At 53.4% G+C, this 11,198-nt stretch overlaps 2 protein-coding genes across 11 annotated transcripts; both read right to left on the bottom strand.

Annotated features, from left to right (window-relative positions):
* Positions 1–4: 4 nt before the first annotated feature.
* Positions 5–921, bottom strand: LOC101083124 (angiotensin-converting enzyme-like protein Ace3). The gene is made up of 2 exons (XM_045044694.1): positions 789–921; positions 5–259 (listed from the first exon to the last, which is right to left on the bottom strand). The coding sequence occupies exons 1-2, from the start codon at positions 883–885 to the stop codon at positions 21–23; spliced, it is 336 nt and encodes a 111-aa protein (XP_044900629.1). The 5' UTR covers positions 886–921; the 3' UTR covers positions 5–20.
* LOC123378939 (angiotensin-converting enzyme-like protein Ace3) lies at positions 789–10,997 on the bottom strand. Of its 10 annotated transcripts, XR_006589589.1 has the most exons (15): positions 10,834–10,995; positions 10,600–10,736; positions 9,722–10,220; positions 9,584–9,624; positions 9,374–9,479; positions 8,374–8,589; positions 8,192–8,289; positions 7,941–8,113; positions 7,414–7,637; positions 7,146–7,290; positions 5,776–5,862; positions 5,371–5,375; positions 4,924–5,007; positions 4,599–4,715; positions 789–973 (listed from the first exon to the last, which is right to left on the bottom strand). XR_006589589.1 is itself a non-coding variant. In XM_045044692.1 (14 exons), exons 7-14 carry the CDS (start codon positions 8,282–8,284, stop codon positions 4,699–4,701), a joined length of 828 nt encoding a protein of 275 aa, XP_044900627.1. In that variant the 5' UTR covers positions 8,285–8,289; positions 8,374–8,589; positions 9,374–9,479; positions 9,584–9,624; positions 9,722–10,220; positions 10,600–10,736; positions 10,834–10,996; the 3' UTR covers positions 4,599–4,698. The 10 variants fall into 10 exon arrangements, 3 of the variants coding, with proteins under 3 accessions (XP_044900627.1, XP_044900626.1, XP_044900628.1); XM_045044692.1 differs by lacking the exon at positions 789–973 and having other exon boundaries at positions 10,834–10,996; XR_006589587.1 differs by lacking the exon at positions 789–973 and having other exon boundaries at positions 5,189–5,375; positions 10,834–10,997.
* Positions 10,998–11,198: the final 201 nt, after the last annotated feature.

Here is an 11,198-nt window from a genome sequence, read left to right as displayed (position 1 = left end):
AACCAGGCAGGGCTCCATGGCTATCCCCAGGAAGTAGGCCCTGGGCTGTGTCTTGAGTGCACTGGAGTCCTGTGAACCGGTGTTCTGTGCCTTGGTGTTCTGGGACAATGGCCTTTTTTCCAGGGAGTACAGCCTGCAGGCCAGCAGTAGGCCACCAGGAACATGACAAAGCTGAGGGCCAGCAGCACCCACTGCCCAAATTTGGCCTGGTCAGCGTCCAGCTCCAGACTCAGAAATGTCACCTTGTCTGTGTCTTTTTCTGTGGAAGACACGGGAGTCTTGCGGAGCAGGTAGAGTGAGGGAGGGAGCCCTGGGGTGCCCTGTGGAAATCAGAGCACCTGACTGCCACTGGCCTCCTCCCTCAGCCTCAGGCACCTACCTTCCAAGCCATAGGTGAAGGCATTGCCCTGGAAGGAGGGTGAGGAGGAGTAGAAGGGAAAGGAGGAGATGGGCACAGATAGGGCTATGCCCCCATGGTGCCCAGTGATGGCTCTGTGCAAGGGTCGGGAGGAAAGAAGTCCACCTTGTGCTCAGATGCCTACCTGGCAGTCTAGCTGAACAGTATGCAAGGAAGCAACTGAGCCAGTGGCTGGGCCATGGGGCTGTGGTCTTGGCCAAAGCTGCATCAGATGCAGACGGGGTCATGCAGCAACAATGCTGTGCTTGTTCAAGCCAGGTCATAGATAGGCTAGGGGTTAAGGCTGGATTGGGGTAGGGACTGGCCCAGGGCAGGCTAGGGTAGGGCTTGGGGCTGGACCAGAGCTGGCACCAGGGTCAGATTATCAAACCTTCAAAGGTACAGCTGAAGTCTGGCCAGCCCAGGATCTCCCCCTGCCGCACATTCTCAGTGACCAGCCAGTCCAAGAGGGGCTTGAAGTAAGTCATGAGGGCCTTTGCAGACACTTTGGTCTGCCCGGTTATCTTCTGCAGGACTTCTGGCCAAGGCTTGCTTGAGCCCAGCTTTAGGACATCCCTGGGAGAGTAGATACAGCTGTGAGGCTGTGTGGGGGCATCAGCTTGTGCTGCTGGGACCCCTCAGTGTGCCCAACCCTGGCCGTATGGCTTTGCTAGCCAGACTCTTCCCATAGAGCTCAGAGCAGTGGATAAAATAACAAGTTCTGAAATAAGAACAACCTGAGTTTGAATCCTGTGGGACTTTGGACAAGTAACATAACCTTTCTGACTCTCAGTTTCCATACTCATAAAATGGAGATAATAACAGTATGTACCTCCTAGGGTTGGTATGCTGATTAAATAAACACAATTCTGGGAGCATAGTAGGCAGGCAATACATGTTAGCTGATTATTATTATTATTATTATTACCACTACTGTGGTGATTATTATTCTGGACTCAAACAGGCATCAAGTCTTGAGACACTGTTTCCCATGAGGTGCTCAGTGTCAGTAGGGAGGGGCAGCTCTTCAGCCCTTCCTAGTCTCACAGGGAATGTTTGGGAGGATTAGGGAGATATAGAGCATGGAGTGTGCTCTGTGTCCTGCCTGCAGCGCTGCACTAATGTCAGCTGTGTCTCAAAGCACATGCAGTGTTTGGTGGCAGGGGACCAGCCTTAGGCTTGGCCCCACACTCATGGTGGAGGTACAGAGTGTGCTGAAGCCAAAGCTCTGGGCTTCTCCACCCCAGAGCCCCTGTGGAGGCAGTGATAGGCATACATTGATCCTTCTTAACCTGTGTCCCCAGCTGGCCAAGAGAGAGATGGGGTCTAGAAGCCCATAAGTCAGACTGTGGAGTCTAGACTAACAGGACCCAGGTTCAAGACTCAGCAGTGTTACTTCTGGGCCACATGACCTTAGGCAATTGACTCAACTGCTCTTAGCCTCAGTTTCTTCATCAGCAAAATGTGCCCTTTTAATATCTACCCTTCACTGTGGTGAGGATTAAGTCACATAATGGCAGTGAAAGAGGGCTTTGTAGCATGCAAAGACTTATACACATCACTTAATAAACAACTGAGAAAGAATGAGGGGAAACTAAAGTTTAGTGGATCCTTGACAGAAACCCGTGGGGGAAAATGTAGTTAAGATCCTAGAGAAATGCAGGAGGAAAGTCATAAAGATGAAAAGAAAAACAAAATAAAACAAAACAAAATCCCACAACTAACTTTAGGTAAGATTATATCAGATGCTGGGTCCTGGGGAAAAAGAAGGGACCTGATGGGGAGAAAGTTTGGACCATTGAAAATCTACCTATTTAGAAATAGTCCTTCAGGCTCAGTGGGGCAAGAGGTTTGACCAAAGCCCGGCTCACAGACAATGTGGCCAGCACATGAGACCTGCAAAAATGGCAGCTGAACACTTCCTGACGCTCAACTCCAAGGTCGCAGCAATGAGTCCATTGGACAAGGTCAGGCCTATCATGGTTGGCTGGATGAGGCAAGGGCTTTGGGAACTTGGACCAAGTCCACTTCAACTCTCCATTCCCAGCAGATCCAACCCAGAGCAATCACATATAGGAAGATGAGTCAAGTTCTAAGATATATTAGGTAAAAGAGCAGCCAAGAATCTTGCCCTCCCCCTTCTCCTCTGCAAGCACTCCCCCCTCCCCCCCACACAACCTATATTCACTCTGCTGCTCTCTCAAGTCCCCAGAGCTCATGACATCCCACTTTCTCAGAGTCCTCTCTTCCACCCTCTCCCCAGAAGATAGCATTCAAAGTCCTAGACCTGGAACTTAGGGTCTTCCCTGGCCAGGGAGGGGTCTGGATGGCAATGTGTGAGGACGGGTGAGCCATGACCAGTGATGACAGGCAGGGCCTCTACGTGTTTTGGTGCCAAGTCAGATCCTGGGAGCTTTGTGTGCCCTGGGTGGGGAGGAGGTGGTGGTGAGAATGAGGTCAAATTTCCCACCAATTAAGTGGAATGAAGGCTCAGAGTTAAAAGTGAGTTGATGTGTAGAAAACAATGTCTGTTATTTCTTGCACTCCTGCTTTTGGGGACAGAGATCCATCCTTGGTCCCTGGGCATGACCTCCTCACCTTCTTTGCATGTTCACTAAAGCCCTTTCCTACTGCACCATCTCCTGTCTTGTGTTATGGTTATTGGTTTATCCTGTGGCCCATTGCCCAAGCTGGTTGGCATGCGCACAAGTAAATACTTGCTGAGTGAATAAGTGTTGGGCAGCCAGAGACATGAATGCAGAGAGCAGAGAGGGCCCTTATGTTCCACACATTCAGAAAAGCTCAAACATGGACAGTTGGCTACCATAAACCCCTGTAGTGTGAAAAGATAGAAAAGCAAACAGACTAGGTTGATAATCGGCATGGAAGGTGCAGCACTCCCTGGGAGTCAAGCCAGGAGATCAGTCCTGCAACTCCATCTGGCCTAGTGGTTACTGACAAACTGCACAGTGGAATCACAAATATGCTCATTAAATTTGCAAAGGAGACTAAATTATGTGGCTATGTTAATCCTCTGGGAGACAGGAATAAAATTCAAGGTGACCTTGACCAATCGGGGAAATGGACCCACTAAACTGGGTAGAAAAATTGGTGGGGAAAAGACCATATCAGTGGGTGGGCTCTGCACCTAAGTGGTTGAAGCCCTGATCGTGGAACCAGCAGACCTAGGTCTAACCTCACCAGACCTGTATCCCTTGATTCTTAGAGGCAACAGTGTGAATGATGACGTGTTCTAGAATCAGTTCAGCACTCAAAGCAGGATTTTGCCACTTGCTAGATGAATGATGTGCAATCACAATATCTCTCTTAGTTTGAGTTACATTATTTGTGAAATGTGGCTAATCATGCCCACTTTGCAAGTTATGAACTGCTAACGTGAAACCTTGTAAGAGCACTCCTCAGAGAGCCCAGCTGGTATTAGTCAAGGCTTCCCACCATCAGGTCAGCGTCCCATTCTTCCAGGTTTGTTTCAGGACCAAAACCAACTCCACAGAGGCAGGAATGGAAACCATGGGCTCGATACTAAGTGCAGGAAAAAAGATTGGGGCTAGGGAGTCAAAATGGACCACAAGCTGACCAGAGCATCACAAAGGTTGGCGTGAAAGCAACCTGGATCAGCCTGGGAGCCGGATCCAAGAACCTCCAAGAAGAGATGGGAAAAGCAGAGTACACCCAAGAGTGCATCAAATGCTGCTGAAGATCGGTGAGCACCTTGTGCAGAAAAGATAAGGGCATTTGGATGGAGGACTGAAGGTTGAGGCAGGACTCCAGTACTGGCTTCCCATCTGAGACAGTTTGATTTATTGGCATATGTGAGTGTGTGCATGTGTGCGTGCGTGCTCAGGTGCACACTTGGGTGAAGGAATGTATGGTAGTGAGTGTGCGTAAGTGTGTGTGTGTGTGTGTGTGAGAGAGAGAGAGAGAGAGAGAGTGAGCAGGAGGGGCCAAATAGTCTCTCTGACCAGGAGAGGCTACACACAAGGAAATGGGCTTCGATTTCTAGAGGAGAGACTGGAGTCTGACACGAGGAAGAACTTCCACTAAACTAAAAGGTCAATGAGGCTCTGCTCAGGGTGCCCACGGTGGTCTATTGAGGAGAGGGAGCCATGGGCAGGATTCCAGCAAGGGGCAGGCAGCTGAGAACAAATCAGGGAGCTTTGTGAGGGAGGAGAGCACTCACTCCAGGAGCTTCTCAGCTATCTTGGAGTTATAGCTGTCACATCGGTGCAATGGGCCCACATGGCCTGAGGCCAGAGCATCGTGGAACTGGAACTGGAGTACTAGGCTGATGAAGTACCTGGGGAGAGGGACGAAAGGGCAGGCTTGGGACCTGGTGTCAGGGATGGGAAGCCCAGAGCCATTTGGAGCCTAGCAGCTCCGACGTGCAGTGGTCTGAGGGCCCGGCCAGAGCGCCCAGCCTTGCTGGGTGGAGGCTCCTTTGCCAAAGTCCCACCTCAGATTGGCCTTGGAATATACCCTTCTTAGCCTCCTGAACAAACCCTTACCTCCTTCTTTCCTGCCTTCCTCTTGGGGACAGTAGAGATGCTTTAGAATATTCCCATCAGCGCTGCCTCCACACAGGATCTGCTCTGAAAGCCCAAGAGTCCAGGGTGTGGCCCCCAAGACGCTGCACAACTCATTGGAAGAGGTGGGCAGGGGAACAGGGGAACATTTGGATCTAGGGCCTTCCTGGAAATCCTCAGCCTAGTTCCCATGCCCCCAGTCCCCAAGTCCTAGAGTTGGTTCTGCTGGCAGGGCCCAGACCGTTACCGTATGTAGGGCACGCTGGCAGAAATGTGGAACTTGGCACCAGGATCAAAGTAATCCTCTGTCCGAGGGACGGGGGGGGGGCACCAGGACAGGGGACTGGTACCATGCAGTTGGGTTCTCAGAACCTTTTCCTTTGGAAGCACGTGCACCTCTATCAAAACTGGTGGGCACAGGACACTTACTGCATCTTTATAGATTAAATAAATGAGTTGAAAACACATGGGATTGGGAATTGGGAATCAGAATCAAATAATAACAGTAGTTAACATTGACTTCCTCTGTGCTAGGAACCATGCTAAGCTCTTCACGCAGATTCACTCAACACTGTCCCGATTCTAGGGACATGGGAGGGAACGGGCTACTCAAGGTCTTTCTTGCATCCTCATGATGGGGATGGTTATAGACCCACAAGGTCACTTCATCTGGTAAGAAGTGCCAAGAAGAAACAGAATAGCATCTCTGCAATGTAGTGCTGCTGTTATTCCCATTTTAGATGAGAAGACCAAAGTTTAGAGGTCAGGGAACTGGTGGGAGGTCCCAGAACTAGTCCCTGGCAGATCCCATTAACTTTCAAATTCAGATCTGACCTTGCCCCTCTGAGCTGTGCGACTGTGGGAAAGTTACTGATTGTCACTGCGTCTTGTTGTCTGCAAGATGGGGATAAAATGATCCATCTGTGGGATGAGACAAAGCCTATGAAAAGTTCTGGTTGTTTCATTGTTGGCTCACTGGTTGCCCTGAGCCATCCTCTGGGGCCAACATAGAGCCAGGAGGCTCCCCTCCCAGTTGATAGAGGCTTCCTTATTCGGGGCCAGGAAGTTGTCACCTCTCTCCCTTTACCTTTGGTTTCCATCATAGGTGGTGGTGGTTATAGTTGGCCAAGGGAGGAAAAGGACCCCTGCAGGCACCTCAGATGGCTTGTGGGGGTTGCCCTTGGAGAAGTACAAGATCAAGACTCTGCCAACCCCACCAGTGACACCTGGGCCTGAATTTGGGATGGCAGTGGGAGGGTGAGTGGACAAAGAGAGGAGCACCCAACTTTTCCACCCCTGAGTTGCTGTGTGACCACGGGCTGGTCACAGATTCTTCTCCAGTGAAAGATCATGGGATGCTGTACAAGTTCAAAGAAACATAAGGGGCCTGGTTCAGAGCTGGCAGCTGCTTCCTGGTAGCCCCAAACCATGCTGTGGCCAGCAGACTCAAGCAGGTCAGTCTGAGGCCTGGTGGAGGTGGAGAAGCTGGGCCATGGGCATTCATTATCCAGTCAGCCAGTGGTCGGTGACAGGATGCGACATGGATGCCCCTCCCTCAAGAGTGGTGCTGCCTGACTGCTGGTGAGCTCTTTTGGCAGCCAGTTCTGACCTTGGACATGCCTGAGGATGCTAAACCAGAGGCAGTTGTGAGAGTGTGTTAGAGCAGCAGGAAAGGGGGCTGTGGGCTTGCCTCTCTCCCATGGGGACTTTTTCCATGGGGGAGAAAGAGCTCAGGTCACCAAACACTCTTCTGCCAGTGCTACTGGTGAGAATAGGAAGGGAGAGGAGAAGCAGGTGGGCCTGCCTGGTGGTCAATGTTTTGTTCTTGGAGGAGCCTGGGTGCACCCCTGTGTGAGCTTCCCAGCTACCCAGGAGCAGGCAGGGCCACTGCCAGGGTCCCTAGAGAGGTTAAGAGGTGTGCTCAGTGCCAGTGCCAGATTCAATGTAAGGTCCCATAATTGCAGGTGCTGGCCCTATCCACTTCAGTAGGGGTATTTTTATCAGGTGATAGCAAACAGCCAATACCACCCCGGGGCCTCCCCAGGGCCCCCCCGGCCACCAGCATGGCACACCCTAGCTCTGCCCTCTGAAGAGAGGCAGCAGCATCCTCTGGCAATGGGCAGTGCCCTTAAGGCTGACCAGAAAGCCCCACCCACAGCAGGGGTGGGAGGGGGCAGAGAGCCCAGGGCAGCTGTCCTCCCCACCTCAAGTTCCACCACTCCTGGTTGTAGACGTCCTTCTGGATGGTGCCATCAAAGACCTTCCAGCGAAACAGGTCCATCAGGTAGGCGAAGGGGATAAAGGCGATCTTCTCCAGGGCGATGCCCATCAGGAAATTGACCTCCTCCTCTGGGGAAGGTGAGGCAGTCAGCTGGTGGCTCCTGGTTCTCCCTCCCTTCAGCCTTGCCCAGAGAGCCTTGGCTGCAGCCTCAGGCTCAGATGCCCTGCTATGGTCCTCTTGGCCCCCATCACCTGAGTCCTGGTGCTGGTGGCTGAGCAGGCCTCTGTTGAGCAGGTATTTGTGGGAGGAGGCCGAGAGGGTGACCATCGACCCCACGGCCTCTTCAAAGGCTGGGTTGGCTCCTGCACAGAAGATCACAGAGAGGTTCTTGTACTGCAAGAAGTACTGGATATGGCCCATCTGGTGGAAGATGGAGAGCAGGTCTTCTATGGTCACCTCAGTGCACTTCTTTACCCTAGGGTTAAAGGGCAGGGGTCAAGGAGCATAGGGAGGCCCTGGGAGAAGGGGAGATTTCTCCATTCAGACTCCCTTAAGGGACTGGGGCAGATGGGCTAGAGACCAGCAGGGTCTTGGGTACTGTCCTTTCTCACTCCAGGTCCCCCTCGCTCATGTTGCCAGCTCACATCCCCCTCTGCTGCCTGGCTCCGGCCCTGCCCACCCTTGCCCACCTCCTAAGACAGGCGGGCAGGTGGAGAGTGGAACCAGTGGAGGAAGAGAGAGGGAGGGAGAGGAGGGTGGTGCTGGTGCCCCGTGAGACCTGACGTCCTTGCCGTCATAGAAGTCCCAGGCAGAGGCGTGGCACTCCACCTCTCGCCCATCGGTTGGCTTTTCCATCATTGAAGTTTTCCAGAAGTTGGGAGGGGTGGAAAGCAGCCCCAGGGAGGTGAAGAATTTTTCAGCCCTTTCGAACATTTTTGAGGGCTTCCAGTGCTGTGTGGAAGAGGGGATACATAGGGCCCAGCCCGAGGGTGTGGAGCTGGCAGGGTCAGATGGACACCGAGCACTGACCTGGCTTTTCATGATTTTTGTGATGTCCTCAAGAGGCTTCTTTGGGAAGGGCAGGACCAGGTCTAAGATGTTGACCCAGAACTGAGCCCACATGTTCCCTGGAAGGAGAGGAGGGGCTCAGAGGAGGCAGGACACTGTCTCTCCCTTTACTGAGTGCCAGCTTGGAGGCCTATTCTGCTCACCCCACTCTGCTACCAGCTAGGGCGTTACTCAGGAGGTGGGCAGGGATGGATCCCCGCAGGTTGATAAGCTCTGACCCGTAGTGGCGGTGCAGGGCCCGGCACATGTAGGTGTGCAGGTTTAGGTAGAGTGGCTGCAGCTCCTGGTAAAGCTGCTCCAGGTCGTGTTCCAGGGTGTCAGACTCTTGGACCACCACAAGGCCCCCATGTCTTTGTAACCTAGGACAGGAGAGGGGGCTCAGAAGCACTCACCGCCCACCCTTCCTTCAGCCTTGGCCTGGCAGGCAGGAGACCCAGGCACTTTCTGGGGAAGCCACTTGGCCTCCCTGGTCCTCAGGGTCTTCATCTGCCAAATGGGAAATGTGCCCCCAAGGTCACTGTTCTGATTGGATAAGATCAGGGGTGGAAAAACATTTAACAAAATACACACTCCATGCTTCTCACCATGCCTGGTTGGAGAGGACCTGGATAAGGCACTGGTCTTGGCACCCACCTTGAGCCCCACATGTCCAAGCCCTCAGGCCACCCTGGCTCCTTCCAGATCCTCCCAAACACTGGTTTGTCCCATCGTGGGGCCTGGGGGTCTCTTTCGCCTCTTGCTTGCCTTCTTTCAGGCCTTGGGGAAGTGTCTCCAGGCCTCCTCTTCTCTCTCTTAGCACTCGTCCTGAGATGTGCGTTTGCACAAATCTTGTCTGTCTCTCAGACTGTAAGCCCTACCTAGGAGGGCAGGCTCGTCTCTGTCTTTTCACCTACGCATCCTTAGAACCTCTCCAGGACCTGGCACACAGTATGTGCTCAAGTGATGTTTGTGGACCAATGGTGAATGAACCACCTTTGCTTCCCCCAGCTGTGGGGCGGGGTTCAGGTTCTCCATCTCAAGGTCCTACTACTGCCTTTACCCCCAGCAGACTCTGCTTCGCCCTTCCCAGGAACTGCCCTGGGACCTGTGCAGTGTGCCATCTGCATGGGCTGGGCTGGCCAGCTGGGGGGCTGGGGGCCTCACCGTTGAGCTTTGCAGTCCTGTTGCTGAGCTGCACATAGCACTTGAAGGTGATGCAGAGCTGATGACCCACAGCATCCTGCCAGCCTTGCCAGGCCCACAGCAGCTCCTTCTCATCCCGGGAGGTGGCCATGACTTCTTCAAGGTCTATGCCCAGAAAAGGAGCCAAGGTGGGACAGCCCCCCCCCACTCCTCCCTGCCCTCTGCCCTTACCTGCCTTAGGCAAACCCTCCACTCCTCAAAAGTGAGTACACCTGAGGCATGGAAGACAACGGGGGGTCAGGGTAGGCTTGTGGAAGGGGCTGATACTAGAGACTCTGGGGATGGACAGGACAGTGTTTGGGTGCTCACCAGGCTCCAGGGGTAGGCAGGGTCCCTCATTCAGGCACACCTGGGCCATGCTGTATGTCGTCTCCATGTAGGCCAGAAGCATGTTGTACTGGGCGGCAGGTGTCACCTAGGGCAGGCCTGTGCCCCTGGGCCCACCCCCAGCTCTAACCCCTCCAGCTGGGAGGGGCAGGCCTATCTGAGGCATCTTCCCTTCAGCCTCTGCTTCCCTCCCCCAAAGGAAGCTCATGGTCCTTCCTGACAACCTCCCCCCTGCCCAGACTCTCTGGCTTCCCACCTGGCCAGCCCACCCACCCCTGGGGTGGGGAGCATATGCCTGGAGACATGGGGGCTCCATCCATCACCTCCCGAGCTCGTCCTGGGGCAGGGCTGCCTTGTCTATGTTCTGCAGCTTACTCAGCATGCGCTTCATGTCCGGGTCCTGGAACCTGGAGATCTTAAACAGGCGGGCCCAAGTGCCAAAGTACGGCATGTGCTGGGACCTCTCTGAGTCTTTGTGCAGCTGGAATGAGGGTCACCATATTTGTCTTGGGAAAGTTGGAGACAGCAAGGACCCCAGCCCCCCAACCTCCTCCCGAAACCCACTTTAACGGTTCAGAATCACTAAAGAATTGCTAAAATGGGAGAAAGGAAGGAGCCTGAGTCCCTAAAAGCAAGGAGGTGATATGTACAAGGGGGAAAGAAACAAGAGATTCTTGCCCAGAGAGCTTTTTGGGGCTACCAAGAGGCCCAGAGCTTGCAGCCTGCTTTGACGTGTACTTTAGGGATTCCCTCTTTTCTCTAGCTCTGGACAGGGGGCAGAAGGTGTGGTTTTCCCATCCCCCCCGAGATCCCTGAGAAGAGCAAGGGAAGGAGGGGCTGCAGTTGAGGCGGTACCACACCATCTCCTCCCGGTTTTTCTTGGTGATGTTGGTGACATAGTTCCAGGTGGCCTCCATGAACTGGTTCCATACAACCTGGGCGGTATGCTCATAAAACTGCAGGAACATCTTTGCCATGGTCTCATTGTAGAACTTGTCTGTGGAGAAGGAGGTGGGCATCATGCTGTCCTGGGAGGGGCCTGCCCCGACTGGTCCCCTTGTCTGCTCCCATGCTCCTACAGGTCCCAGCCCCACCTAAGTTCTGATCACCCTCGGTCCTGAGCCATGGCAAGAGCTGCCCATAACAGAAGAGCACAAATAGGGAAGGTCCATGACAAGTCCATCTTGTACCCATGACCAAGAGAACAGCAGAGCTGGTTGAGGCTATGGGCAAATCACGGTCCAGCTCCATATTGTGACATCAGGGGCTGAAGAGTCAGCCATGGAATATTAGAACTGGAAAGCCCCCACCCACCTTCTGATCCAACTGTTCCCATTTTACAGGTGAGGAGACTGAGGTCAAGTCAAGAAGAGAGCAGGGCTAGAGCTTGCTCTAGTCTAGTTGGTAACTTTTCCTTGGCATTAGAACAACCTTCCAACCTTGGCCAGGGATTGATGAG

The sequence above is a fragment of the Felis catus genome, chromosome E1 (assembly GCF_018350175.1).
Source record: "Felis catus isolate Fca126 chromosome E1, F.catus_Fca126_mat1.0, whole genome shotgun sequence".
NCBI lineage: Eukaryota > Metazoa > Chordata > Mammalia > Carnivora > Felidae > Felis > Felis catus.
Note: the sequence above shows the minus strand (reverse complement) of the source record. Positions and strands in the feature narration are given on the sequence as shown.